Source organism: Cetorhinus maximus, chromosome 31 (assembly GCF_964194155.1).
Source record: "Cetorhinus maximus chromosome 31, sCetMax3.hap1.1, whole genome shotgun sequence".
Lineage (NCBI taxonomy): Eukaryota > Metazoa > Chordata > Chondrichthyes > Lamniformes > Cetorhinidae > Cetorhinus > Cetorhinus maximus.
Genome location: NC_135909.1, coordinates 9,118,178 through 9,141,270, shown reverse-complemented (window position 1 = coordinate 9,141,270; position 23,093 = coordinate 9,118,178). Strand labels below are relative to the sequence as shown.

General features: G+C 42.5%; 1 protein-coding gene across 1 annotated transcript; it reads left to right on the top strand.

Moving 5' to 3' along the window:
* The first annotated feature begins 20,628 nt into the window (after window positions 1-20,628).
* Window positions 20,629-21,123, top strand: LOC144670253 (histone H3-like). Its single transcript, XM_078532740.1, has one exon. It carries the CDS (start codon window positions 20,629-20,631, stop codon window positions 21,121-21,123), a length of 495 nt encoding a protein of 164 aa, XP_078388866.1.
* The last annotated feature ends 1,970 nt before the right edge of the window (window positions 21,124-23,093 follow it).

Below are 23,093 nucleotides of genomic sequence, written 5' to 3'. Positions count from 1 at the left end.
ATGGGAGTGTTTTAATATTGTGAAGAAGATACAATTTCATCAATATCTGGGTCTATAGAATTTACACATCAAGAAGAGAGAAACACATATAAAGGAGAATGAAAGGTTATGTTGAAAAAGGCCATGTAAGATCTAACAGGAGTGTGTGAAATGGCCTCAATGAAGCCTCCAGCATTTTGGCGTAAGTCTGCTGTCTAACTAAACGGGAGTTGAAGAAAAGCCATATGGCATTCCATTGTCCAGGATACTGTGTTAACTTGCTGAGTCTGCTTTAATTCTAAAATCTATTTCGGACCTTTAAGGGTGTGTAACTGAGGGGGTCAAGTTAATGAGTAACTTGAGGAGTTATAGCGCTATTTGTAGTCTTATGTATGTGCTTGACATCTATATCTTTAACAAGATATTATTATCATTTTTTAAAAATTTCTAAATGTCCTGGCAGGCATGTTGCTTCTGAATTCAGTGCACACATCTCGTAATAAATACAAATTGCAAAACCCTTGTGACAACACGACCAACTATCCCTCCAGGATTTGGTCCATATCTTCTGCAACGTCATAACAGTCCCTCACACACTCTGATCAATTAACGCCTGTACCCTTCATTGCTGACGGATTTCTTGTCATTTTGAGCCCCACCTGAGTTGAGTTTGAAGTCAGATTTCATGTTTTCTGGAGCAAAACTGAAACTGATGCAGGAAAAATGAACAGACACTTTCTGTCAGAAAGGGGCAGCTAATTTCTGCACAGGAAACACCCACAAACAACAATGTGAACATGCTTTGGGATGATGATTGAGTCTCGGGGGAATAACTCCACTGCTCGTGTGTCTTTGGCACAGCGCCATGGAGTCACTTAGGATAAAATAAGAGGTTGGGCATGGCCTTGTTTTATCATCATTATTTAAAGACAGCACCTACATTAGTGCAGCCCTCCCTCAGTACTAAACGGTATATCTTGCAATAAGCCTATTTGCATTAAGGTATACAGTACTGGAGTATCAACCTTCTTTGTTACACACAAATTCTGGCACGGGTTTTGGGGACATACACTTATCTTTCATAGGCAAATGCGACCAAATCAGCCCCACTGAAAGTTTTTAACAAATCGCCCAATCCACAGCAACAGGACTGGGGCAATTATGAGGTCATTCCCTGGCAGGTCACGTGACAGATGGGGCCACAATGCATCACCACCAGGTTTGTGACTTGTTCAAATCCAAAATCCTGTCACAATGATTTTTCAAATAAATCAGTCGTCTACTTGCCAACACAGCAGTAACACTTTCTGCCTAACCATGAGGAGAGCTAGGGAGGAATGTACAAAACTAAATTCTTTCATAAAATAGTTCAAAAATCATTTAGGCTGAAATTCTGTGAGGAATAGTCCAGTTATTATTGAGAACTCTGCTCAGAGAACTTCCTTGGACAGGAGAGAAATCAGGCGAAGAATCCGAGTAAATCGACACCAGCGAACAAGTTGACATCGAAACTGGATCAACTCCCGTGAAGATGAATGAGTAAAAGCTGAGAGCTCCGTGCACCATCAGTTGACCAAGTAGAGATATTGCCTGGATAAAGCAATCTGTTCAGGACAGGATTTATTGAACTAAGTCGAATAGACAGGTCTTTGCACAACAAGTCAGTCATCTCTAGATTTTAAATTGAAAACTTCCAGTTTGTTGCAAGATGGAATTCATATAAATTATAATTACAGTACAAATGAGTTGATAATTCAAACACAAACGTTGCTTTCAGGTAAATTAAGTGGGACAATGAAATTACAACCAAGAACTCAATTGACCTGGGAGCTCAAACACAGAAAAAGTTAATTGCAGAGTGAAGAGTTTATAATGTGGATTTGTTGAAAGTGGAGATTAGGTGTAGAGGGAGAATGAGCTGCTGTGTAAATTAAACCGAGAGACAACAGCAAAGATACAAGCAGGAAGGAACAGAACATTCTAAATAACGAAAACTTTAATTAAACAGGCAGCTCATTTCATTGTAATAACGGGATAGCTGAGAGCTGTTGACTACACATCCTGTGCTCTGCTGGAAATCCAAAAACAGGCTAATGATAGACGTCAGATTCATAATAAATTAGGGAACCAAGCAGAATACAGGAAGTACAGAGGAGAACTCAAAAAGTAAACTTGAACAGCAGAGAGATTGTATGAGAAAAGATTAGCAGGTAACACAAGGTAACACTGAAGGCTGTTACCAACAAATGGACAGTCACTGAAAGGGAGGCTGTGGAGGCAGAGGGGATGGCTGAAGCTCTACATGGCAGGAGAGATTAAATGACGAAAGAATTGATGCTGCAAGGCAAAAGGAAGAGTTAAAGGAACAAGTAACAAAAAACTGAGATGTGTCGAAAAGAGGTGCGAATGGAAAAATGAGGAGAAGCTGCCACCCGAAAGCAAACGCAACAGAAAAATGAGGTTAAAACCAAATGTGAAAAAAAGGAGTCAAAATGGGGACAGAAGTTACAGTTTGAAGAACATTAGAGATTTGAGCAGCTGCAGGTCATTCAGCCCTTCGAGCCTATTCTGCCATTAAACACGATCATGGCTGATCTGATTGTACCCTCAACTCCACTTTCCTGCCTGCCTCCTGCAACCCTTGACTCCCTCGTCGAACCTGTGCAGCTCAGCCTGGAATATATTCAATTATCGAGCGTGCACTGCTCTCTGGGGAAGATAATTCAAAGGCCAATGATCCACTGAAAATAAATTACTCCTCATCTCCATCGTAAGTAGGGGACCCATTATTTTATAAACTGTGTTCCCTAGTTCACACTGCAGGTGTAATCCTTAGCACAATTGTGATTGTTTATTAAGTGTTGTCCAATCACGGAATGAGAACGTGGAGTAATGAACTGCCTGGTGGAGTATATGGTAGGGTTTGCCCACATGGTTCACTGTGTGCACGTATGCATGGGTTGCCAAAGACACAGAAAAGTGATGTTCCTTTACATCCTATCTCATCTCTGACTGATTCTTCACAACATGAATTGGCCAAATGGCTGAGTGAGTTGCTACAAACAGTTCTGAGCGAGTTTTCCACATACACGGTGAAGGGATTCTTCTCCTTTGTGAAGCCCATACAGGATTTGCATATTGATAGCAATGGCGTTTGCATGTGCTTGTTGCTTGTTTAACTTTGCTAGCCTCTTGATTAATGTACCACTCAAGGAAGCCATTCACATATGCACCATGTCATTATTTCATGATGATCTAGTCTCACTGCCATTGCCTGAATCTGTATTCAATAAACATATGAACTCAGCAACTCATGCAGTTCATTTCAGTTTTAATGGCACCATGTATGCCCAAAGAGATAATGTTGCCATGGGACACCCTCTAGGCCCAGCTCTTGTAAACATCTTTGCCAATTTCCACGAGAAATGTATCTTCAGGAAATGACCCCTAAAATCCTATCCCTTTCCTTTTTCTGATACACAAATTACACATTTTCTATATCTGCATCTGCAGCTACATGTAAAACATTCCTGTGACACCTTAATGTGCTCTAACCTGCTCTATTCTCATTGAAATTGACCAGTCAAATGAGACCCTTTCCTCAATGTACTACTTGAGAAATCTGCCAATGCATTCTCTACTACTGTCTGCTGCTAGCCCACCGCCACTGTTGGGATTCCTACAGTTCCATGCGGTATAAGGTAGGTCCTGTCGGCAAACTGATAGGTAGGGACCAGGCCATTTGCTAATCATGCAACATGATGCCAAAATCAGGCACTTCAAAGCTATCTTGCTGAATAATGGCTCCATCGATCAAATAATTGCTCACTGTATATCACACAAACTCAACAATGGGCCTAAGCCCGTTCTGAAAAGTCTGTTCTGAAAAGTGTCCAGTCTACCTCACATATCCCTGGAATGGTTAAGGTATCTCAAAAGCGTGAACAACTAATAGAGCTACCTGTTTCACAATGCTACTATGCAGTAGCAACACCAGTGACATTCTCCACTAACAGGATGCTGCTGTCAAGACTAAAAATATGTTCTGCCAACAACACAAATAACTAATGTTGTGTATGAGTTTCAGTGTCAGTGTGATGTGAGGTCTGTGGACATTTGCCCCAATGGCTGTTGGATCGTATCAAACAGCTTAGGCCTTCAGCTGTTCACAACAGGCAAAGTACTGAGCATACTCACCAAGATCCTGCTTGAAAAGCTCAGAAAATAGTGTCCAACATTGGATGTGAATTCACAGAAGGACAATACTTACTGACCAATCCTGATTGTGCTAAGAATTACACGAACATCTGTTACAATCCGGCTGATGGTAAAACTGGATAAGTCAGTTCCTTGAGTGAAACCTGGCCTGATAGAACCCAACATGTGTAGGATGTGAGAAAAGTTTCTTAAGAAATTCACAGGTATTTGCTCATGAACTTTGAACACAAAGAATAAAATATTTATCAAAACAACCGGACAACACAGTCAGAAAGATCTCAATACCAACAAAAGAAGTTGATTCAATTTCCCAATATTCCTTTGCCCAGCAATATCTTTACAGATGGATAAACCAGTGAAGAGTTACCACGGGCTTGTCACAAAGGCTTCTTGCTTGGGGCTGGCACACGTGCAAAGTGTTTTCTTGTGGTGAATTCTTGAGCATTCACTTGATCCTTCTCAACTAAGACTTATCTCACCCAAAATAACTGCACTTTATACTCACTGTTTCAGTAGCAACACCACCGAACTGATCACGACAATGAGTCCTATAACTGACTCTGCAGTTAACTATTGTCCCAGTAGCCTTGTACTTTTCTCTTCTCAAGAGCCTAAAAAATCCCTGCTTAACTCTTTGATGCACATTGAACTCGTCCCTCTCTTTCTCTGTCTCTGTGTCACTTGAACACTGTCGGTAGGCAGCAGCCCAGTTTTTTTTTCTATTGTGTGTTTCTTTTTTCCCCAAAATCACTAAACATCTAACCCCTTTACTGACCTGTCAGTCAGGGATCCACCCAGGCTTCTAAGTCCCAAGGCTAATTTATAAAAAAAACTTGTGAAACTGGAACAACTCTACATTTCTGACACAAAAAATGCACACACACTATCTATCTAAACACATTATATAATATATATATATATATATATATACACACACACTCATTAAAAATTATACATAGTTCCTAACAAGCAATTGAAGATTATCTGTCGAGCTCGCTGTGTGCCTCACTTACACATGCTCGGGGATACATTTCTTCACACACAGGCCACTACCTTGGCAAGCAAAATGAACATGTCCACGCATTGCACTTCCTGCAACTGAAGAAAAGCTTGGTGGATAATCATTCCCTGATTCCTTCCCAGGGAAATGCCTGGAGCAATCAGAGTCGACTTGGCTGTTTGAAATAAGACAAAAGTTTGGCAGTTAACTCTTCCCTGTTGCATTCCCGTGGCAAAGCCTCTACCAATCAGTGAATACTTGTCAACCAATCAGCACCCCCTTCTCATGCAGTATAAGTTTTTGTTCCCTTTGAGATTTGGTATAATTGTATCTGCTCTGAAAGTTAATGTATTTTCAATGAGTTATTTAAGGTTTGTTAACATAATATCAATTGCATTGCTTAGCTTGAGAAAATAAAGTACTATTTGTCGTTGAGCACATATACATAGGGGATAGCTGGGAAATAGGGTTGTGAAGCAGCAGAGCTGTGAGACTAAACAAGTAAATAAAATCTCTCGATAAATACGAACTCTGTGTCTTACTTTCGGCTTCACCAACTGATTTGGATCCCATTAACACTGAAGAGGGAAAGACAAAAAAAATCGACGTCATGTCTCTTTTTTTCAGGAATACTCAAGTTCTGTATTCCTAAGTGACAATTTCTACATAAATCTGTCACATTTCTCACCGTTCCAAGTTCCAACAAAGTGTCATGACCTGAAGGCAGAGGTACTTCCAGATTTGCTGTGTATTTCCAGCGTTTCCTGTGTTTATTTCAGATTTCCAGAATCCAGAATATTTTGCTTTTATATTTCCATTGTATTATTGGTTGTTACTGTGGGATAAATTTTATGTCTGCCTGGCCCTTGCACTGTGTCTGTGTCGGATATGAGGTGTACATGTCGGTCTCTAACATACACGTGTGCCTATGGAAAAGGACTGCCTGTGCAGACAGTTCCTATCCTGATCCTTACAACTCCTCCCACACCAAGTGAGATCAGACAGATACAGGCTCCCTTGCACAGATTCAGAAAGATGTCACACAGACACTAGTATTAGCCTAATTTTCGGCACCAAACCTTTGGAAATACGTGAAGATTTTATGAAGAGTGCAGAAAGGGTTTATAAGAATGTTTGTAAGGATGAGGGGCTTTAGTTACATGGATAGATTGAAGAAGTTGTGGTTACTCTCCTTCGAAAAGAGAAAGCTGTGAGGAGATTTGGTAGAAGTGTTCGAAATAGTAAGTGTTCTAGACAATGTAGATAATGATAAAATGATCCTGTGGGCAGTGGGCATCGATTTATGGTGGTTGGCAAAAGTACTAATGGAGGCATCAGGATTTTTTTTTAATGCAGGAAACCATTAGGGTCTGCAATTCACTGCCTGAGAGTATGCTAAAGACAGGAGAATTTGGGGGTGTCAAGAGGGAATTGGATAAGCACCTGAAGAAAAAAGGTTTGACAGGCTGTGGTGAGAGGGCTGGGGATCAGAAGTAGCTGAGTGGCTCTGGTGGAGAAAGACCACGGACATGAAGTGCCGAATGGCCTCTTGCTGTGCTGCAACTATTCTAAGCTTGTATGTATTTAAGTGTAGGATTCATTCTGTCTCACTATACCTCTGGCAAAGAATTTGAGTGTCTGAGTCATTTTGTATCTGTCAGTCTCTAGGGATGTGTGTGAGTGTATGATTCAGTCTGTATTGTTGTCTGTGGTGCACTATGAGTGTGAGATTCATTATGTATCTGTCAGTCTCTGAGACACTTTGGAAATCGGTATTCATTCTACCCAGAATATACTTCATTGGGCCATCTGGTCTAATTGGTACATTATTCCACAAGATTCTCCACCCAGAATACTTCATGTACCATTATCTGCTGGTCCATGAAATCCATTCTCCCTCCTGTACTTACCTATCTTTCCCTTAAATACAGCTGTGCTCATTGATTTAACTGCTCAAGACGACAACAAGTCCCACATTCTACAGATTCCATGAGAAATAAGTTATATTGATTTTTTTATTGGATTTAATACTTACAACTCTATGTCGACCCTGTCACATCCCATCACTACTTCCTCACATTGACCTGAATCTGCAACACCAATAGTTCATGTTAATTCCCTCCGCTCTGTTGCAGTTCTAGGCTGTGGCCAGTAGATGTCAGCACACTCTGCTAGGTCGAAGTTTACAGATCAGAGATGGACACAACAGGCAAGAATTGTTCACATTATATTAAGAGGGGAAGAGAAGGTCTTAGAATTACTAACGGTGGATATGACCTTTTATTATATTTTGCTATACAAGCAGTAATTATAATGTTGTGCTAAAGCCGTCAATATGTTGTGTGTGAATGTGAGATACATTCTTATCGGCCCTTCTCTGATCCAACTTGTGAATGTGGGATTCATTCTGTGTCTGTTACTCACAGGTGCTGTGTGAAAGGCACGCTGGACCTGTCAGTCTTGGTTACTGTATGTGAGTGTGGATACATTCTCCGTGAAACTGTAGGTGAATGTTGCATCCATTCTGCATTTGTCGATACCTGGTACAATATATCTGTGTCATAGTCAGCCTGTATCTTGCATTTCCAGGTACTGCATGAGTGTTAGGTCACGCCTTGAGCCTGACAGTGGAATGGGACGTATGCAACGGATGTGTTCGATCAGTCACTTTCTGGCATTGAACGGGACTCAATCTGAATTTCTTAATGGTGATGGTGGTTTGTGAGTGTGCATGTGTTTCACTCTTTGCCAGTCAGTGCTACTGTATGTGAATGTGGAAACCATTATGAATCTGAATGTCTCTTGCATTCCGTGGGAGTGTAGTTTCAGTCTGCATTTGTTATTCTCTGGAGCTGTGTTTGAGTTTGGCAGGCATTCTGGTCTGTCAATAGGGGAGTAGATGTGTGTAGAGTCCATATTGCACATTTCATTCTCTGGCACTATAAAGAAATTGGGGCTGATTTTATATCTGAATGTCTCATGTTTATGAGCATGGCAATCATATATATCTGTCAGGCTGTCCTAATGTGTGAGCCTGGGTTTAATTCTGGGTCTGTCGATGGCATTCTTTGCCTGTTGTATTGTATGTAGGTTGGGAATCATATGAATCCTTCAGTCCCTCATGCTGTTTGTGAGCATGAGATTCATTCTGTATCATCAGTGGGATTAATTCTGTATCTGTGAGTGTCTGCTACTGTATGAAATTGTGGGATTCAATTGGTATATTTCATTCACTGGTATTGTATGTGGAAGTGAATGAAATACACCAATTGAATCCCACAATTTCATACAATTGCAGACACTGACAGATACAGAATTAATCCCACTGGCAGATACAGAATGAATCTCATGCTCACAAATAGCATGAGGGACTGAAATATACATATGATTCCCAACTTACATAACAATGTGCATGCGTGTGTGTGTATGTGCATGTGCATGTAGACTTCCATTTGTTTCCGTCAGCACCTGTTATTCTCTGTGGCTCTTGAACCCTTTCTACAATCTCTCAGTGGGATAATTGGTGTGTCAGAATAATTTGATATCACTCACACTGAAATATTGTGAGTGAGTGCAGTAAACAGTCTGTGTCTCTCAACATCCGGCACTGAACATGTGTTTGATAATTGCTCACTGGTACTCTGGGTGAGTAGAGAATTCATTGTGTAACCTTTAGTGTCTGGGACTGTTTGTAAGATTGGGTTAATTGTAAATAAATTTCCAGCACAGCCACAGGCCACTAATGTGGTAGGCTTAAGCAAACGATATGTGGGAGTTTTGGCCCAATATTAAATCTGTCACTTTGAACACAATTGGGAAAGATAATGAATCCTTTAATCTGATACTGGATGGGTGTGCAAGTGTAACTCAAGTTGTACTAATCGATTTGATCTGTGACATTCAGTCTGATTCTGAGTAAGAACTTTGACATGGATGTAAAATGGAGCTCAGTCTGGAATTGTTACAGTATTTCCATTTGACACTGTGTGAGGATGGAGGATTAGTATGTAATCTATAGCTCAGTTCATATTCATCAAATTAATATTGTATCTTTTAGTTTCATAATAAGGGTGAATTTTAAACTAGAATCTGAATTTCTGTCTCAGGTTATACTAGCTTTCAGAATATCTCAAACTGATAATGTGCTTGAGATTTGAACTTGTATCTCAGGTATATGTCAGGACACACTATGGGAATTAATAGTGCAATTTATAAATCCATGATGTGTGTGAATTTTGGGCTGGCAATGAACATGAATCTCAGTGAACATCATTAAGGTTAAGCCTGTAAGCTTGTAACTGGAAACATGTCAGTTTTATCAGATGTTTAATTTGTAGCGAAGGCAGCACGACTGTGGGATTGACCCAGTGAGAATTTAATAGCGGGTGAGAATTTGGACTGGGATTTATGGACACTCCCATCTGCAGGACTGAGTTTGGGTGACATGGATACAATGTCTATCTCTCCTGCTCTGTTTGATTCATGGATGGAAAATGACTTTGGAAGTATTTATGCTGTCTGAGACTGTGAAACTGATGACCTGTCTGTGTCTCTGTGCTCTGTCAGTGATAATGTACATACTGTGTGTGAGAAGGAGCTGGCGGGAATCTTCATTTTAATTTGTCTGGAGGAAACATCACATTTATTCTGGTTCCTTCAATTATTTCCCTGTTGGAAAAAAGTATATTTTAGAATTCAAGTACAGGTGAGGAAGAAGATACTGATTTTATTAGTTTAATCTCTCTATTAATAACCATTATGAATGATCTGGGAAGAGTGCACTCTGCATTCCCAATGGCCGGGTAGCAGTCTGGGAAGAGTGTCCTCTGCAGTCACCGTCACTGGAAAGCAGTCTGGGAAGAGTATCCTCTGCAGTCACTGTCGTCGAGTGAAATAAAAACAAAGAGTGACAGCATAGGAAAACCGTAAGTTCATTGGATGGTGAGTAACTGCTAGTTTGAACTACCTATTCTAAGTTGATTTCAGATTAAAGGTGACTACTGGGGCCCAGGATCGGAGGTCTAACACTTCAGCTTCAACTCAGCAGAGAGAGCGAGTTCCAGTTGATTTTAAAAAGTGTATTTTGATTCTCTATTCTAACTTGCTTTCAGGTGAAAGGTAAATAGGAGAAATATTTTACAGATTGATAAATTAAAGACCAGTAGGAAATTTAACAACAAATTGAAAAACGAATTAAATAAAATAGAGATGCAGTGCCAGGCGATGTGTTGTAGCTGTGTGGTGTGGTTGCTGTTGGACCCCATTGTGGTTCCTCATGACCACATCTGTAGCAAATGTTGGTTGCTTGAGGAACTCTGGCTCAGAGTTGATGAGCTAAAGTCTGGGCTTCAGACACTGCGACACATCAGGGAGGGGGAGAGTTACCTGGACGCTCAGGAGACAGTCACACACCTTAGATTAACTACCATACATTCGGCCATTGGTCAGGGACAGGAGGGTGTGACTATGAGTGAGGCAGGTGGAGGGGTCCAGGAAGTAGCACTGCAGAAGCCTCAACCCTTGCGCTTATCCAACAGGTTTGAGATTCTTGCTCCCTGTGTGGATGAGAGCGGGGACTGGAGGGAGGATGAGCAAACTGACCATAGCACCATGGCACAGGGAGACATTCAAGTGGGGGGAGAAAAGAGAAATGTAGTTGCAATCAGGGATAGTATAGTTAGGGGAATAGATACTGTTCTCTGTAGCCAGGATCGAGAGTCCCGAAGGCTGTGTTGCCTACCTGGTGCCAGGGTTAGGGATGTCTCATCTGGGCTGCAGAGGAACTTGGAGTGGGTAGGGAAAGATCCAGCTGTTGTGGTCCATGTAGGTACCAACGATATTGGTAGAACAAGGAAAGAGGTTCTGCTGAGGGAATACAAGCAGCTAAATTAAAAAGCAGAACCAAAAAGGTAATAATCTCTGGATTCCTACCTGAGCCACAAGCTAATTGGCATCAGGTCAATAAGATTAAAGAGGTGAATGTGTGGCTCAAAGATTGGTGTGGGAGAAATGGGTTCGAATTCATGGGACATTGTCACTAGTACTGGGGAAAGAGGGAGCTATTCCATTCGGATCAGCTCCACTTTAATCAGGCTGGGACCAGTGTCCTGGTGAATCATATAACTAGGGTTGTAGATGGGGCTTTAAACTAAATAGTGAGCGGGGAGGGTTCAGTTGCATGGAAATATAAAAGAGCAAAGTTTAAGGAGAGGGTAAGAATGCAGGTTAGTGACGAGGTTGATTGTTCCAAAAAGTGAAAGGAAGGGACAGAGTGTGTGAACACCATATTGTACCAAAGAATCAAATAAGAGTAGGGAAAATTGACAACAGGGCAAACTTAAAGGCTTTGTATCTGAATGTGTGTAGCATTCGGAATAAAACTAATGAGTTAAAAGCGCAAATAGAGATAAATAGGTATGACTTGGTGGCGATTACTGAGATGTGGTTACAGGGAGAACAGGTTTGGGAGCTGAATATCCAAGGGTACTCAGTGTTTTGGAAGGATAGGCAGGAAGGAAAAGGAGGTGGTGTAGCTTTGTTAGTAAAGGAAGAGATCAGTGCTATAGTGAGGAATGATGTAGGCACTGGAGAGCAAGACGTAGAGTCAGTCTGGGTAGAAATAAGAAATAGCAATGGAAAGAAGTCCCTGGTGGGAGTAATCAATAGGTCCCCAAACAGTAGTTCAGCAGTAAGACACACAATAAACCATGAAATACTGGGAGCATGTAAGAAAGGCACGGCAATAATCATGGGTGATTTTAATATGCATATAGACTGGGCTAATCAAATTGGCAAGGGTAGCCTCAAGGGAGAGTTCATAGAGTGTATTAGAGATTGTTTCTTGAAGCAATATGTTGTGGAACGAACCAGGGAGCAGTCTACTCTCGATTTGGTTTTAGTAATGAGATTAATGTTCAGAATATAGGATGCACTCCAGTAGAGTGATCATAGCATGCTAGAATTTCAAGTTCAGTTTGAGAGCGAGAAACTTGAGTCCCACACTAGTGTTCTGGAGTTAAACAAAGGTAACTACATAGGCATGAGGACAGATTTGACCCTAGTGGACTGGGCAGGAAGACTACAATGTAGGACAGTTGATGAAGAGTGGCAGATATTTAAGGAGATATTCAATTCCTCCGAAGTAAAATATATTCCAAAGAGGAAGAAAGATTGTAAGAGGGGGAAAAAGCATCCATGGTTAAGCAAGGAAGTTAAAAATAACGTAAAGGCAAAAACTAAGGCATACCAAATTGCAAAGGTCAGAGGCAGGCTGGAAGATTGGGAAACTTTTAAAGATCAACAAAGGATTACTAAAAAGATAATAAAAAGAACAATGGTAAATTATGAAAGAAAACTAGCGCAAAATGTAAAAACTGATAGCAAAAGTTTCTGCAAGTATATAAAATGAAAGAGATTAGCTCAAGTGAATCTTGATCCCTTGGAGGATGAGACTGGGGAGTTAATAGTGGGGAACGCAGAAATGGCAGAGACACTTAATCAATATTTTCCCTCAGTTTTCATGGTAGAGGACACTAGTACCACCCCAATAGTGATAGGTAGAGCAGAGGGTATAGAGAAGGAGGAACTTCAAACTATCACCATCACTGGAGAAAAAGTACTGAGCAAACTATTGGGACTAAAGAGTGACAAGTCCCCAGGACCTGATGGCCTACATCTCAGGGTCTTAAAGGAAGTGGCAGCAGAGATAATGGATGCATTGGTAATAATATTCCAAAATTCCCTGGATTCTGGAAAGGATCCAGTGAATTGGAAAAATGCTAATTTAATACCCTTATTCAAAAAGTGGGGGGTGAGACAGAAAGTAGGAAACTATAGATCAGTTAGTTTAACGTCTGTCACTGGGAAATTGTTGGAATCTATTATTAAGGAAGGAGTAATGGGGTATTTGGAATCCATCAGAGTCAGCATGGTTTTCTGAAGATTAAATCATGTTTGACTAATTTGCTAGGGTTCATTGAAGATGTGACAAGCAAAATGGATAATGGGGATTGTGTAGATGTAGTATATCTGGACTTCCACAAGACAATGATAAGGAGCCACACAAAAGATTAATACACAAGATAAGATCACACGGAGTTAGGGTAATATAGTAGTTTGGATAGAGGATTGGCTAACCAACAGAAAGTAAGGAGTTGGGATATATGGGTCTTTTTCTGGATGGCAAGCTGTAACTAGTGGGGTGCCACAGGGTTCGGTCCTTGGGCCCCAACTATTTGCAATCTATATTAATGACTTGGATTCAGGAATAGAAGGTACTATAGCTAAATTTGCAGATGACACCAAAATAGGTGGGAAAGTAAGTTGTAATGAAGAAATAAGAAATTTACAAATGGATATGGACAGGTTAGGTGAATGGGCCAAAATTTGGCAGTTGGAGTTTAACGTGGATAAGTGTGAGGTTATCCACTTTGGTTGGAAAAATAAAAAGGTGACTTGTTATTTAAAGGGAGAGAAACTTCAGAATGCTTCAGTGCAGAGGGACCTGGGTGTCCTCGTGCATGAATCGCTGAAAGCTAGTATACAGGTACAGCAGGTAATAAGGAAGGAGAATGGAATTTTGGCATTTATTGCTAAAGGAATTGAGTGTTAAAATAGGGAGGTGTTGTTGCAACTGTACAAGGCATTGGTGAGGCCGCACCTGGAGTGCTGTGCACAGTTTTGGTCCCCTTACTTGAGAAAGGATGTAGTTTCATTGGAGGCAGTTCAGAGGGGGTTCACTAGATTGATCCCAGAGATGCAGGGCTTGCCTTATGAGAAGAGATTGAGCAGTTTAGGCCTATACTCGCTAGAGTTTAGAAGGATGAGAGGAGATCTATTTGAGGTATATAAGATGCTAAAGGGGATAGAAAAAGTAGATGTGGAGTGGATGTTTCCCCTTGTGGGGGATTCTAAAATGAGAGGCCATAATTTTAGGCTAAGGGGTGGTAGATTTAAATCAGGGATGAGGAGGAATTACTTTTCTCAAAGGGTCGTGAATCTGTGGAATTTACTACCTCAGAGTGCAGTGGATGCCGGGATGCTGAATAAGTTTAAGGAGGAGATAGACAGATTTTTAAATTAGTAACAGGTTGAAAGGTTATTGGGAGAGGGCAGGAAATTGGAGTTGAGGCTGAAATGAGATCAGCTATGATCGTATTGAATGGCGGGGCAGGCTTGAGGGGCTGAATTGCCTATTCCTGCTCCTAGTTCTTATGAATGGCTGGTGACCTGTAGCCAGATTGTAGCTTCTATTGGACAGACCCTTCTCAATCCAATTCCCAACTAATCAGAGAGCCAGCTAGAAGAAACTGTAAGTTCTGACCGGCTTATATTTTCATATTTGAAAAGCCTGCCAATTTCAGATCATGTGGGGATAATTCTATTTCCAGCAATTTCTGGTACTGAATGCAACTTTGGGGTTCATGCTGTACCTTCTAATTCTGTGACTTGTACATGAGAGAGGTTTGTTCTGTATCTGTCAATCTCCATTTTTCTTTTTGTGATGGTGGAATTCATTCTCTATCTGCTAATCTTGTACCATGTGAGAGTGTAGGATTCTCTCTGCATCTGTCACTTGCTGAACTGAATGTGTGTGAGAGATTTATTATGTGTCTGTCAGTCTCTGCTTCTATATGCAAGTGCTGATATCAATCTGTACTGCCCAGTCTCTGCTCTGATCTGTGAGTGTGGTCACATTCACTGTTTGTCATTGTTCTATGTGACTGTGGGATTCATTCTGTGATCATCAGCCCCTGGGACTCAGCCAGTGTGAGAGTCAGTCTGCATCTCTCCATCTCTCATCCATTGTCAGGTTAATTCTGTAACTGACATTCATTGGAGCTGTGTTGTTATGGCCTTAATTCTGCATCTGTTAGTCTCTGGTTTGGAATGTGGATTTGGGACATATTCTGTATCTGACAGACTCTGGTACTGAATGTGACAATCAGTTTAACTTTGTATCTGTCAGTCTTTATGCAAAATAATTTGTAATTGTGTATTTGTCTGCCTATGGTACTGTATGTGAGCATGCGATGAATTATGTACCTGTCAGTCATGGAACTGAATGTGATTTTGTGATCCATTCCATCTGTCAGTCCCCAGAATTACAAGTGAATGTGGAGTTCATTTGGAAGCTGCCAATATCTGGAAGTGAGTGTGAGTTTAAGGTCAGTTCTGCAGTCATCAGTCTTTGACTATATGTGTAATTTATTCATTCTGCAAGTATCAGTCTCTGGTCCTGTATCCAAGTGTTGATTTTTGTTTGTATCTGTCAGTTGTGGAACTGTGTATGAGTGCAGGATGAACTATATGAATGTCATTCTCTGATACTATATCAGTGGGATTCGATCTGCTTCAATATATCACTTGTGAACTATTAAAAACAAGTGCTTCCTTTCAGTTACCTGTGAAGTGCAATATTGTTGCATTCAATCTGTATGTGTCCATCTCTTGTCTTGCACGTGGATGTGTTATTTTTTCTGTATCAGTCGGTCCCAGATAATTTACATGAGAATGAGATTAACTCTAACCCTAATATATGTGACTGTGGCATTCAGTCTTTAGCTGTCCATATCTGGAAATAATTGTGTCAGTGAAGTTGATTTTACTTTTATCTTCATCTATTGCTGTCTGTGAATGAGATTTGTCTTATGCCTGTCAGTCGGTGGTACTTTAAATGACTGCTTTTGGTCTATGCCTTATTGTCTTTTTCTGTGTGTAGTCCTGTGGATTTTTTTTTCTGCATTTCAGGGTTTGGTCCCCTGTGTAAAGTGGGATTAATGCAGTGTATGTCAGTTTTTGGTGAGTGTGGACATACTTCTGTGTTAGTCAGTCTCTCAAACTGAATGTGAGTGTGCATTAATTCAGTTTTCATCAGCATCTGGCAGACCCTGAGGGTGGGAATCATTCAATATCTGTCAGTTTCTGGTATTGTATGTGAATGTGCTGCTCATTCTGTGTCATTACCTTGTAAAGGGTGTGGGTGGGGGGTTTATTTGTACCTGTCACTGTGCAATACCGAATGGGATTATGAGCTTCATTCTGTATTTTTCAATCTCTACTGCTCGATGTGAATGTGTTTATTTTTGGCCGTCAGTCTCAGGTACAATAAGAGACTCTGGAATTTATTATACCTTTGCCAGTCTCTGGTAGGGTATGTGACACTGGGCTACATTCTACATCTTTCAGTCAATGGCAATGGATACGAAAGTAGCTTTAATTCTGTATTTGTCAGTCCCTGGGTTGAATGTGGTATTTGGAATTTGTTGTTCTTATGTCTGTCTCTAGATTTTATGTGAGTGTGGGGTTCATTCTCGATCTATGTGTCTCTGCCATTGAATGCAACTGTGCGGGTTTTCTGTATTGGTCCTTCACCTGCATCTCAGGCATGATCTAAAGATACATTCAGTAGTTCTGTGCGAGTTGTGTAGTGGTATTTAATTTTTATCTCTGTGAGAACAAATTCGAGTGATACTATATGCATCAATCTCAAACCTGGTCCATTATTTAATTCCTGCAGTTTGAAAAAAACAGAATTCATACTTTAATATTCTAGTCTAACACTTAGTGAAATTTTGGAACTGGTATTTAATGTGTAGCTCACTCTACATTCTGAGGTGCTTAGTAGCAATTCATCCTGCATATTACAATAGGGTAAATGTTGTCTGACGTAGTTAATAATTAGTATTTAATTTGTGGCCAAGATGACATCGTGTATTTAAATCGAATAGTGGCTGTGCTTTTGCCCTGGGATTGATGTATCTCGTCCTCAGGTGTACTGGTTTAATGTAAACAACTTCTCCCAGCAATGCTCTGTTTGACTCTTATATTGAAAGGGCGCCTCTCAATCTTGGTATCTATGTCGGTCTCTATCTGTTTCATTTTGGCCTAAAGACCTGGCAGTATCTCTGCGCTTTGTGAGTGATATTGTACTTACTGTGAGTTGGAACCATCAGGCTGCACATTTCCTTGTTTCGAAGAACCATCTGGTTCCTTCAATTCTTTCCGTGCACGCAGAAAACATAACTCCTTTACCTGAAGAATAGGTGAAGTAGAAGATACAAAAGAGATCAATGTATTTTTAAAATAAGTGTTATTATAATGAACAATCAACAAAGCAAAGCTAGCAGCATACCAGTGTCTGACCCCACCACGGTACTGGAGCAATCTGTTTCTGCTTAGCTGCTATTTTGAGCGGTTTTACAACAATTTTATGACGTCCAGAAACATCCCGTCCTGTGCACTGCTCCTTGAATTAGACTATCCGATGGAGGAGTGACTTTGGCAAGGGTCAGATTTGTAATTGCTGCTCCCTTTCAACTAACTGTACATCCGGAAACAAGCAGGTACAGTTTAAAATGTCTCTTTCACACTTCTCACCTGGTGCCTGAAATTGATCTTCTTTGTGTAACTGGAAACATTGTTACTGTGCGGCTATTTCCCCCGCCATTCTCTGTCCAATAACAAGGGACAGTGGGAGCCGGAACTAAGCCAGGAAGCTTCACTCGGGTTTGGGGAGAGAAAGCAGCAATGATCTTCAATGGCGAGTTCTTCTCACTCTGTCCAGACACTGCTCGAGAATGGCCTCTCCCTTCCCCCCGCTCACTCCATGTTCCGGGAGCAGCTCGTGTTCCAGGGAGCCCATTAAAAACAGCCGCCGCCTCCGCCTCAGCTGCCCGGACACTCAATGCCAATCTCTGAGCATATCTGCGGACGCGGCTCCAAACCGATGCGCTGCTTTAAGCAGATGCTGTTTGTTCACTTCCCTCTGGGGCGGTGATGTCTCCGATCGCTGCTGAATTAAACCCTATTCCGCTCACTGAGTGAATGACGCTCTCGGCCATTGTTGGGGGAGCGGTTGCGCATGCGCTGTTATCCTCATGGTGACGGAACCGGGGACGTGTTTAAACAGCGCATGCGCATCTCTCGGCGACAATTGAGCCACTAAAATCAATGGGAATTTTCCCCATTTCACTCATCACAGAGAGAACCAAATCTCCGAACCTGTGTCGGCGCGGGGGGCAAGGGGCGTTGGGTGCGAGTGGACGTGTGGCGGTGGTACACTGGTGGGTAAAGGCCGCTTTACAACATCAATTTTAACACAGGAGATTCCCCCAAACAGCTTGTAAAATGCTGGAACCGTGTGTGTATGAGGATGGTGATGTTACTGAGGATGATTCCCGTTGTAGAATAGACTGTGTTTAGGTCGGAATATTACTGAGTGTTAATTATAACGAGAGCATATTTCAAAGCTCCGGGTTTGCGGAAACTCCTGACTGTGAAGCCCGGGTCTGTCCGGGTTTGTGTCTCGGTTCCATTGGTAATAAACGGGTTCAAATTGGCGGTTGCAGAAACTGGAGGAGGAGCTGAAAGATCAGGGGCTGTTCTCTCTCTGTCTGTCACTCCGGCTCTCTCCCCCCTCCCGCTCTCTGTTTAATCTTCACACTGTCTCCTCCCCTTCCTGCCATCAAACCGCCTTTTTCAGTCAGGTCCGGGCGGGCTCTTCAAAAGAGGAACGTGAAGCAGCTCGTGTCTCATATTCTGCAGTGATCTGAGTGAAGAATGATCATGTCTGGCAGAGGGAAAGGAGGTAAAGGACTGGGGAAAGGCGGAGCAAAGAGGCACCGCAAAGTGCTTCGTGATAATATCCAGGGCATTACCAAACCAGCAATCCGCCGCCTGGCTCGCCGTGGCGGTGTCAAGCGGATCTCGGGTTTGATCTATGAGGAGACTCGCGGGGTGCTGAAGGTTTTCCTGGAGAATGTGATCAGGGATGCGGTCACCTACACTGAACACGCCAAGCGCAAGACGGTCACTGCCATGGATGTGGTGTACGCTCTGAAACGCCAGGGCCGCACTCTCTATGGATTCGGCGGCTGAACAACTCGATCCTTTCTACCAAACACACAACAAAGGCTCTTTTCAGAGCCACCCACCACCTCACAGAGAGAGCAGAGTCCTGGGAACGGGAGCTGGGATGGTCTGTTATCGGGAATGTTAGTGTCTGAAACAGAAAAAAGAGCTCTAACGAAGAGTCAAACGGACTAGAAACGTTAACTCTTTTCTATCCACAGATGCTGTGAGACCTACGGAGGTTTCCAGCATTTTCTGTTTATAATTCAGATTTCCAGCATCCGCAGTATTTTTCTTTCATTTTAGTGCCTGATTTGTTTCGGGGTTCGATGGGTAGTAACTCGATTTAATCGTTGTTTTATTATCCTGGATGGCACATTCTCCACTGACGCTGAAAAGCCTCTCTACTACTTCACATTTTCGAAATGTTTTATTCCCGGTGACACCAGCCGTTCAATGCGTCAGTGGAGTTGAGGTTACACTCAGATCAGCCATGATTTCACTGAATAGGATAAGTCTCGAAGGGCTGAGTGGCCTCCTCCTGCTCCGAAACCCAATGTTCGCACGTATGAAGTTACTGACAGGGTTTGGGAAACTGAACAGTTTCAGCTCAGCCACTCGGCGGCATGGAATTCCCGCAGTCTGAGCCGGACTCTAGCTCTGATTGGTCACCGTTTTCTTAGTCTAATTCTTAACCAATCGCAGAGTCGGGTAATGAGGTCGAAAATTATGTTTGGTTTCCTTTTCTTCGAATTCGAAAAGCCCGCCAATTCTAGTGTTGGAAAATACAAGATAGCCTTAATGTTCAGGCTACAATTTTTAATCTGTTATATCTGTTATATTGCACTCCCTGTCACAAAATCTTGGCGCTATTTTAAGAACAGTTTGAATTTGTCAATCTCCTTTCAGGAACCGGTACCTGTCAGGCCGGGAACAGCGGGAGAATCGAGCCGGTCCCTTTCCCCGCTCTTTATCATCATGAACAGCCCAGAATGAGGGCAATGGGAAGGAGTCTGAAGACCCCAGCACCGATTCCATTTTATTACCCACTCCAGACCTCTAAGCGAGCGGCGATTTTTAGGGTTGGTTGTGCTGTAGGGAGCAATGGACAGTAATTCAATTTTTGCCAGCGAAATCCAGCACTGACTTTACACAGTTCAAACAACAGACTGGTGTTTCTGTCCAAAAATGAGCAGGTTCACCAGGATGATGCGGGGTTTAAAAATTGTCGAAATAGGTTAAATGAACAGGAATTTCATTCGGGTTAGGAAATAATGATTTGCAGTAAAAATTTTTAATTTTAAATAATTTGGCAACAAAGTCTTCTGATGTCGAGGCGGTAAACGGCTGGAAATAAAGAAGGATATTTTGAAATGAGGGATTAAAATCAAGTCGACCAATGGGGACCTGAGTTGCCAGGAATTAGCTCATTGGTTAGATTTTGGATAAAACTGCCTGGGCGGAAGGCTGCAGCCAATTACTGTTCGGGGCGGTTCCTCACAGAGTTTAAAAAGGCGGATTGTAGAGCAGACTGTATTAATAGTTCTTGCATATCAAATTGTGGTGAATCTGTTCAGAAAATGGCCAGGACCAAGCAGACAGCGCGCAAATCGACAGGAGGGAAAGCTCCCCGCAAGCAGCTGGCTACCAAAGCGGCCCGGAAGAGCGCTCCAGCAACGGGCGGAGTGAAGAAGCCTCATCGCTACAGACCCGGCACTGTGGCTCTGAGGGAGATCCGCCGCTACCAGAAATCCACCGAGCTGCTCATCCGCAAACTGCCCTTCCAGCGCCTGGTGCGAGAGATCGCTCAGGACTTCAAGACAGACCTGCGCTTCCAGAGCTCGGCCGTCATGGCCCTGCAGGAGGCCAGCGAGGCTTACCTGGTGGGGCTCTTTGAGGACACCAACTTGTGCGCTATCCACGCCAAGCGAGTCACCATCATGCCCAAAGACATCCAGCTGGCCCGCCGCATCCGCGGGGAACGCGCCTATAACCCGGCTTCAGCACCAAGTACAACAACGGCTCTTTTAAGAGCCACTAAATCGACAAATGAAAGAGCTGCGATCTCCTGTTGACCACTCCAGCACTTACACATCGCGAAGATACCATTTACCTTGCATCAGTTTATTTTTTCATGTCTACAAACCTCTTGTGGGATTGATAATCACAGACGATGCAGTTGTAAATTTTAGCGCAGATGGTGTCTTAAATTCAGCAGAAAATTGGGACTGCTGTCACCTTAGTGCTCTAGGATACTTCCAATAAATGGCGGCGCTGATAATGTATTAAATACTGCGAGCAGACATCAATCCCTGGAAAAGGTTGAGTTGCGGGATACAAGTCAGTGCTCATGATGTCAATAAAGGCAACGCCCTGAGCAGCAAGCGTGTATCCCTCCAGTGCACAGATTTATCATAGAATCAAAGAACTTGTACAGCACGGGAGGCCATTCGGCCCTTCGGTGCCTGCACCTGCTCTCCAAATGAGTGTTATGACCTAATGCTTTCCCCCCGCCCCATCTCTGCACTTTGTTTATATTCAAATAATCAGCTAATACCCTCTTGACTGGCTCTATTGAACCTGCCTCCACTACTTCCAGAGAGTGCATTCCAGTCCCGAACCACGCGGGTGGAAATGTAATTTCTCTTTTAATGCGAGTTGGTTGTCCTTGCGGATCATTAGAAACGCTTCAGCATTACTGAAATTCGGCACGTAGCGGTAGTCAATAGTTCACCCTTTCACAGACTACGTGAGTGGCTCTGAAAAGAGCCTTTGGGTTATTAAAGAACAGCCGCTTCACTTAGTCTTTGAGGCCGCAGAGGCGCTGGTTTTCTTGGGCAGCAGCACGGCCTGGATATTAGGCAGCACCCCGCCCTGAGCGATGGTCACCCCTCCCAGCAGCTTGTTGAGCTCCTCGTCGTTGCGGACGGCCAGCTGCAGGTGTCTGGGGATGATGCGGGTCTTCTTGTTGTCCCGGGCCGCGTTACCGGCCAGCTCGAGGATTTCAGCCGTCAGATACTCCAGCACAGCAGCCAGATAGACCGGGGCTCCGGCACCCACACGCTCAGCATAGTTGCCCTTTCTCAGGAGCCTGTGAACACGGCCCACCGGGAACTGCAGTCCAGCCCGGGAGGAGCGAGATCTGGCCTTGGAGCGAGCTTTACCGCCGGTCTTTCCTCTTCCAGACATTTCCACAATCTCACAAACACTTTCACAGACAATGAGGAAAGGGACTCGCATTCGCTTCTCTTATAGCTTCGGGAGGAATGGTGCTGCGGGCATTGCTGATTGGTCACTTTGTTCAGCGTCACATAATGTTGTTCATATCACCAATCAGATATCTACTGAACTCACCAATCCGAAGAAACCACGGAGGGAGAGCGCAAAATCCGGCGCCAAATTTTGAAATTCCAACCGATCTTTTTTTTCAAATTTCAAAAGCCCGCCAAATTTGTAAAAAAATAGCCAAAAAAGAACGGATCGAACATAGTACTAATTGGATAAAAACAAAATACTGCTGATGCTGGAAATCTGAAACTAAAACAAAAATACCTGGAAAAGCTCATCTACTGATAGGAAGAAAGTTGACGTTTCGAGTACTAATTGGAAATGGTTATTCAGTATTTAGTATTCGAATGTTACGTTCACTTCATCTCTCTCTCTCTTTCCCTGGACTGCAGTTTTTTGTATATTTCAGTTTCTGATTTTCTGTCTGGGTTTATGTGTATCTGAAAACAAGTCGAAAATAACGGCGCAAATTTACAGAATCTATTTTTTTATTCGACGTCGAAATTACCGCCGATATATTTATAAAACAAGAAATACATTTCATATAGAAAACCAGTTAATAGCGCACACTGTCTGACGACAAAGTTTTACAAATCTCAGTCCCTGATGCGACTATTATCACATTTTATCCTAAACTCCAGATTCGCTTTAAGAATCCGGCATCAATTCGAGAAAATCTCGATCCGTCATGAAAGCTTCAAAGCAGCCGGCTGAAAGTGCCATTTACATCGTTCTGCTGATAGACGGGAAATTGTAG

Excerpts from the sequence above, each read along its gene's own strand:
- LOC144670253 (XM_078532740.1), top strand. The coding sequence starts at position 20,629 with ATGGCCAGGACCAAGCAGACAGCGCGCAAATCGACAGGAGGGAAAGCT.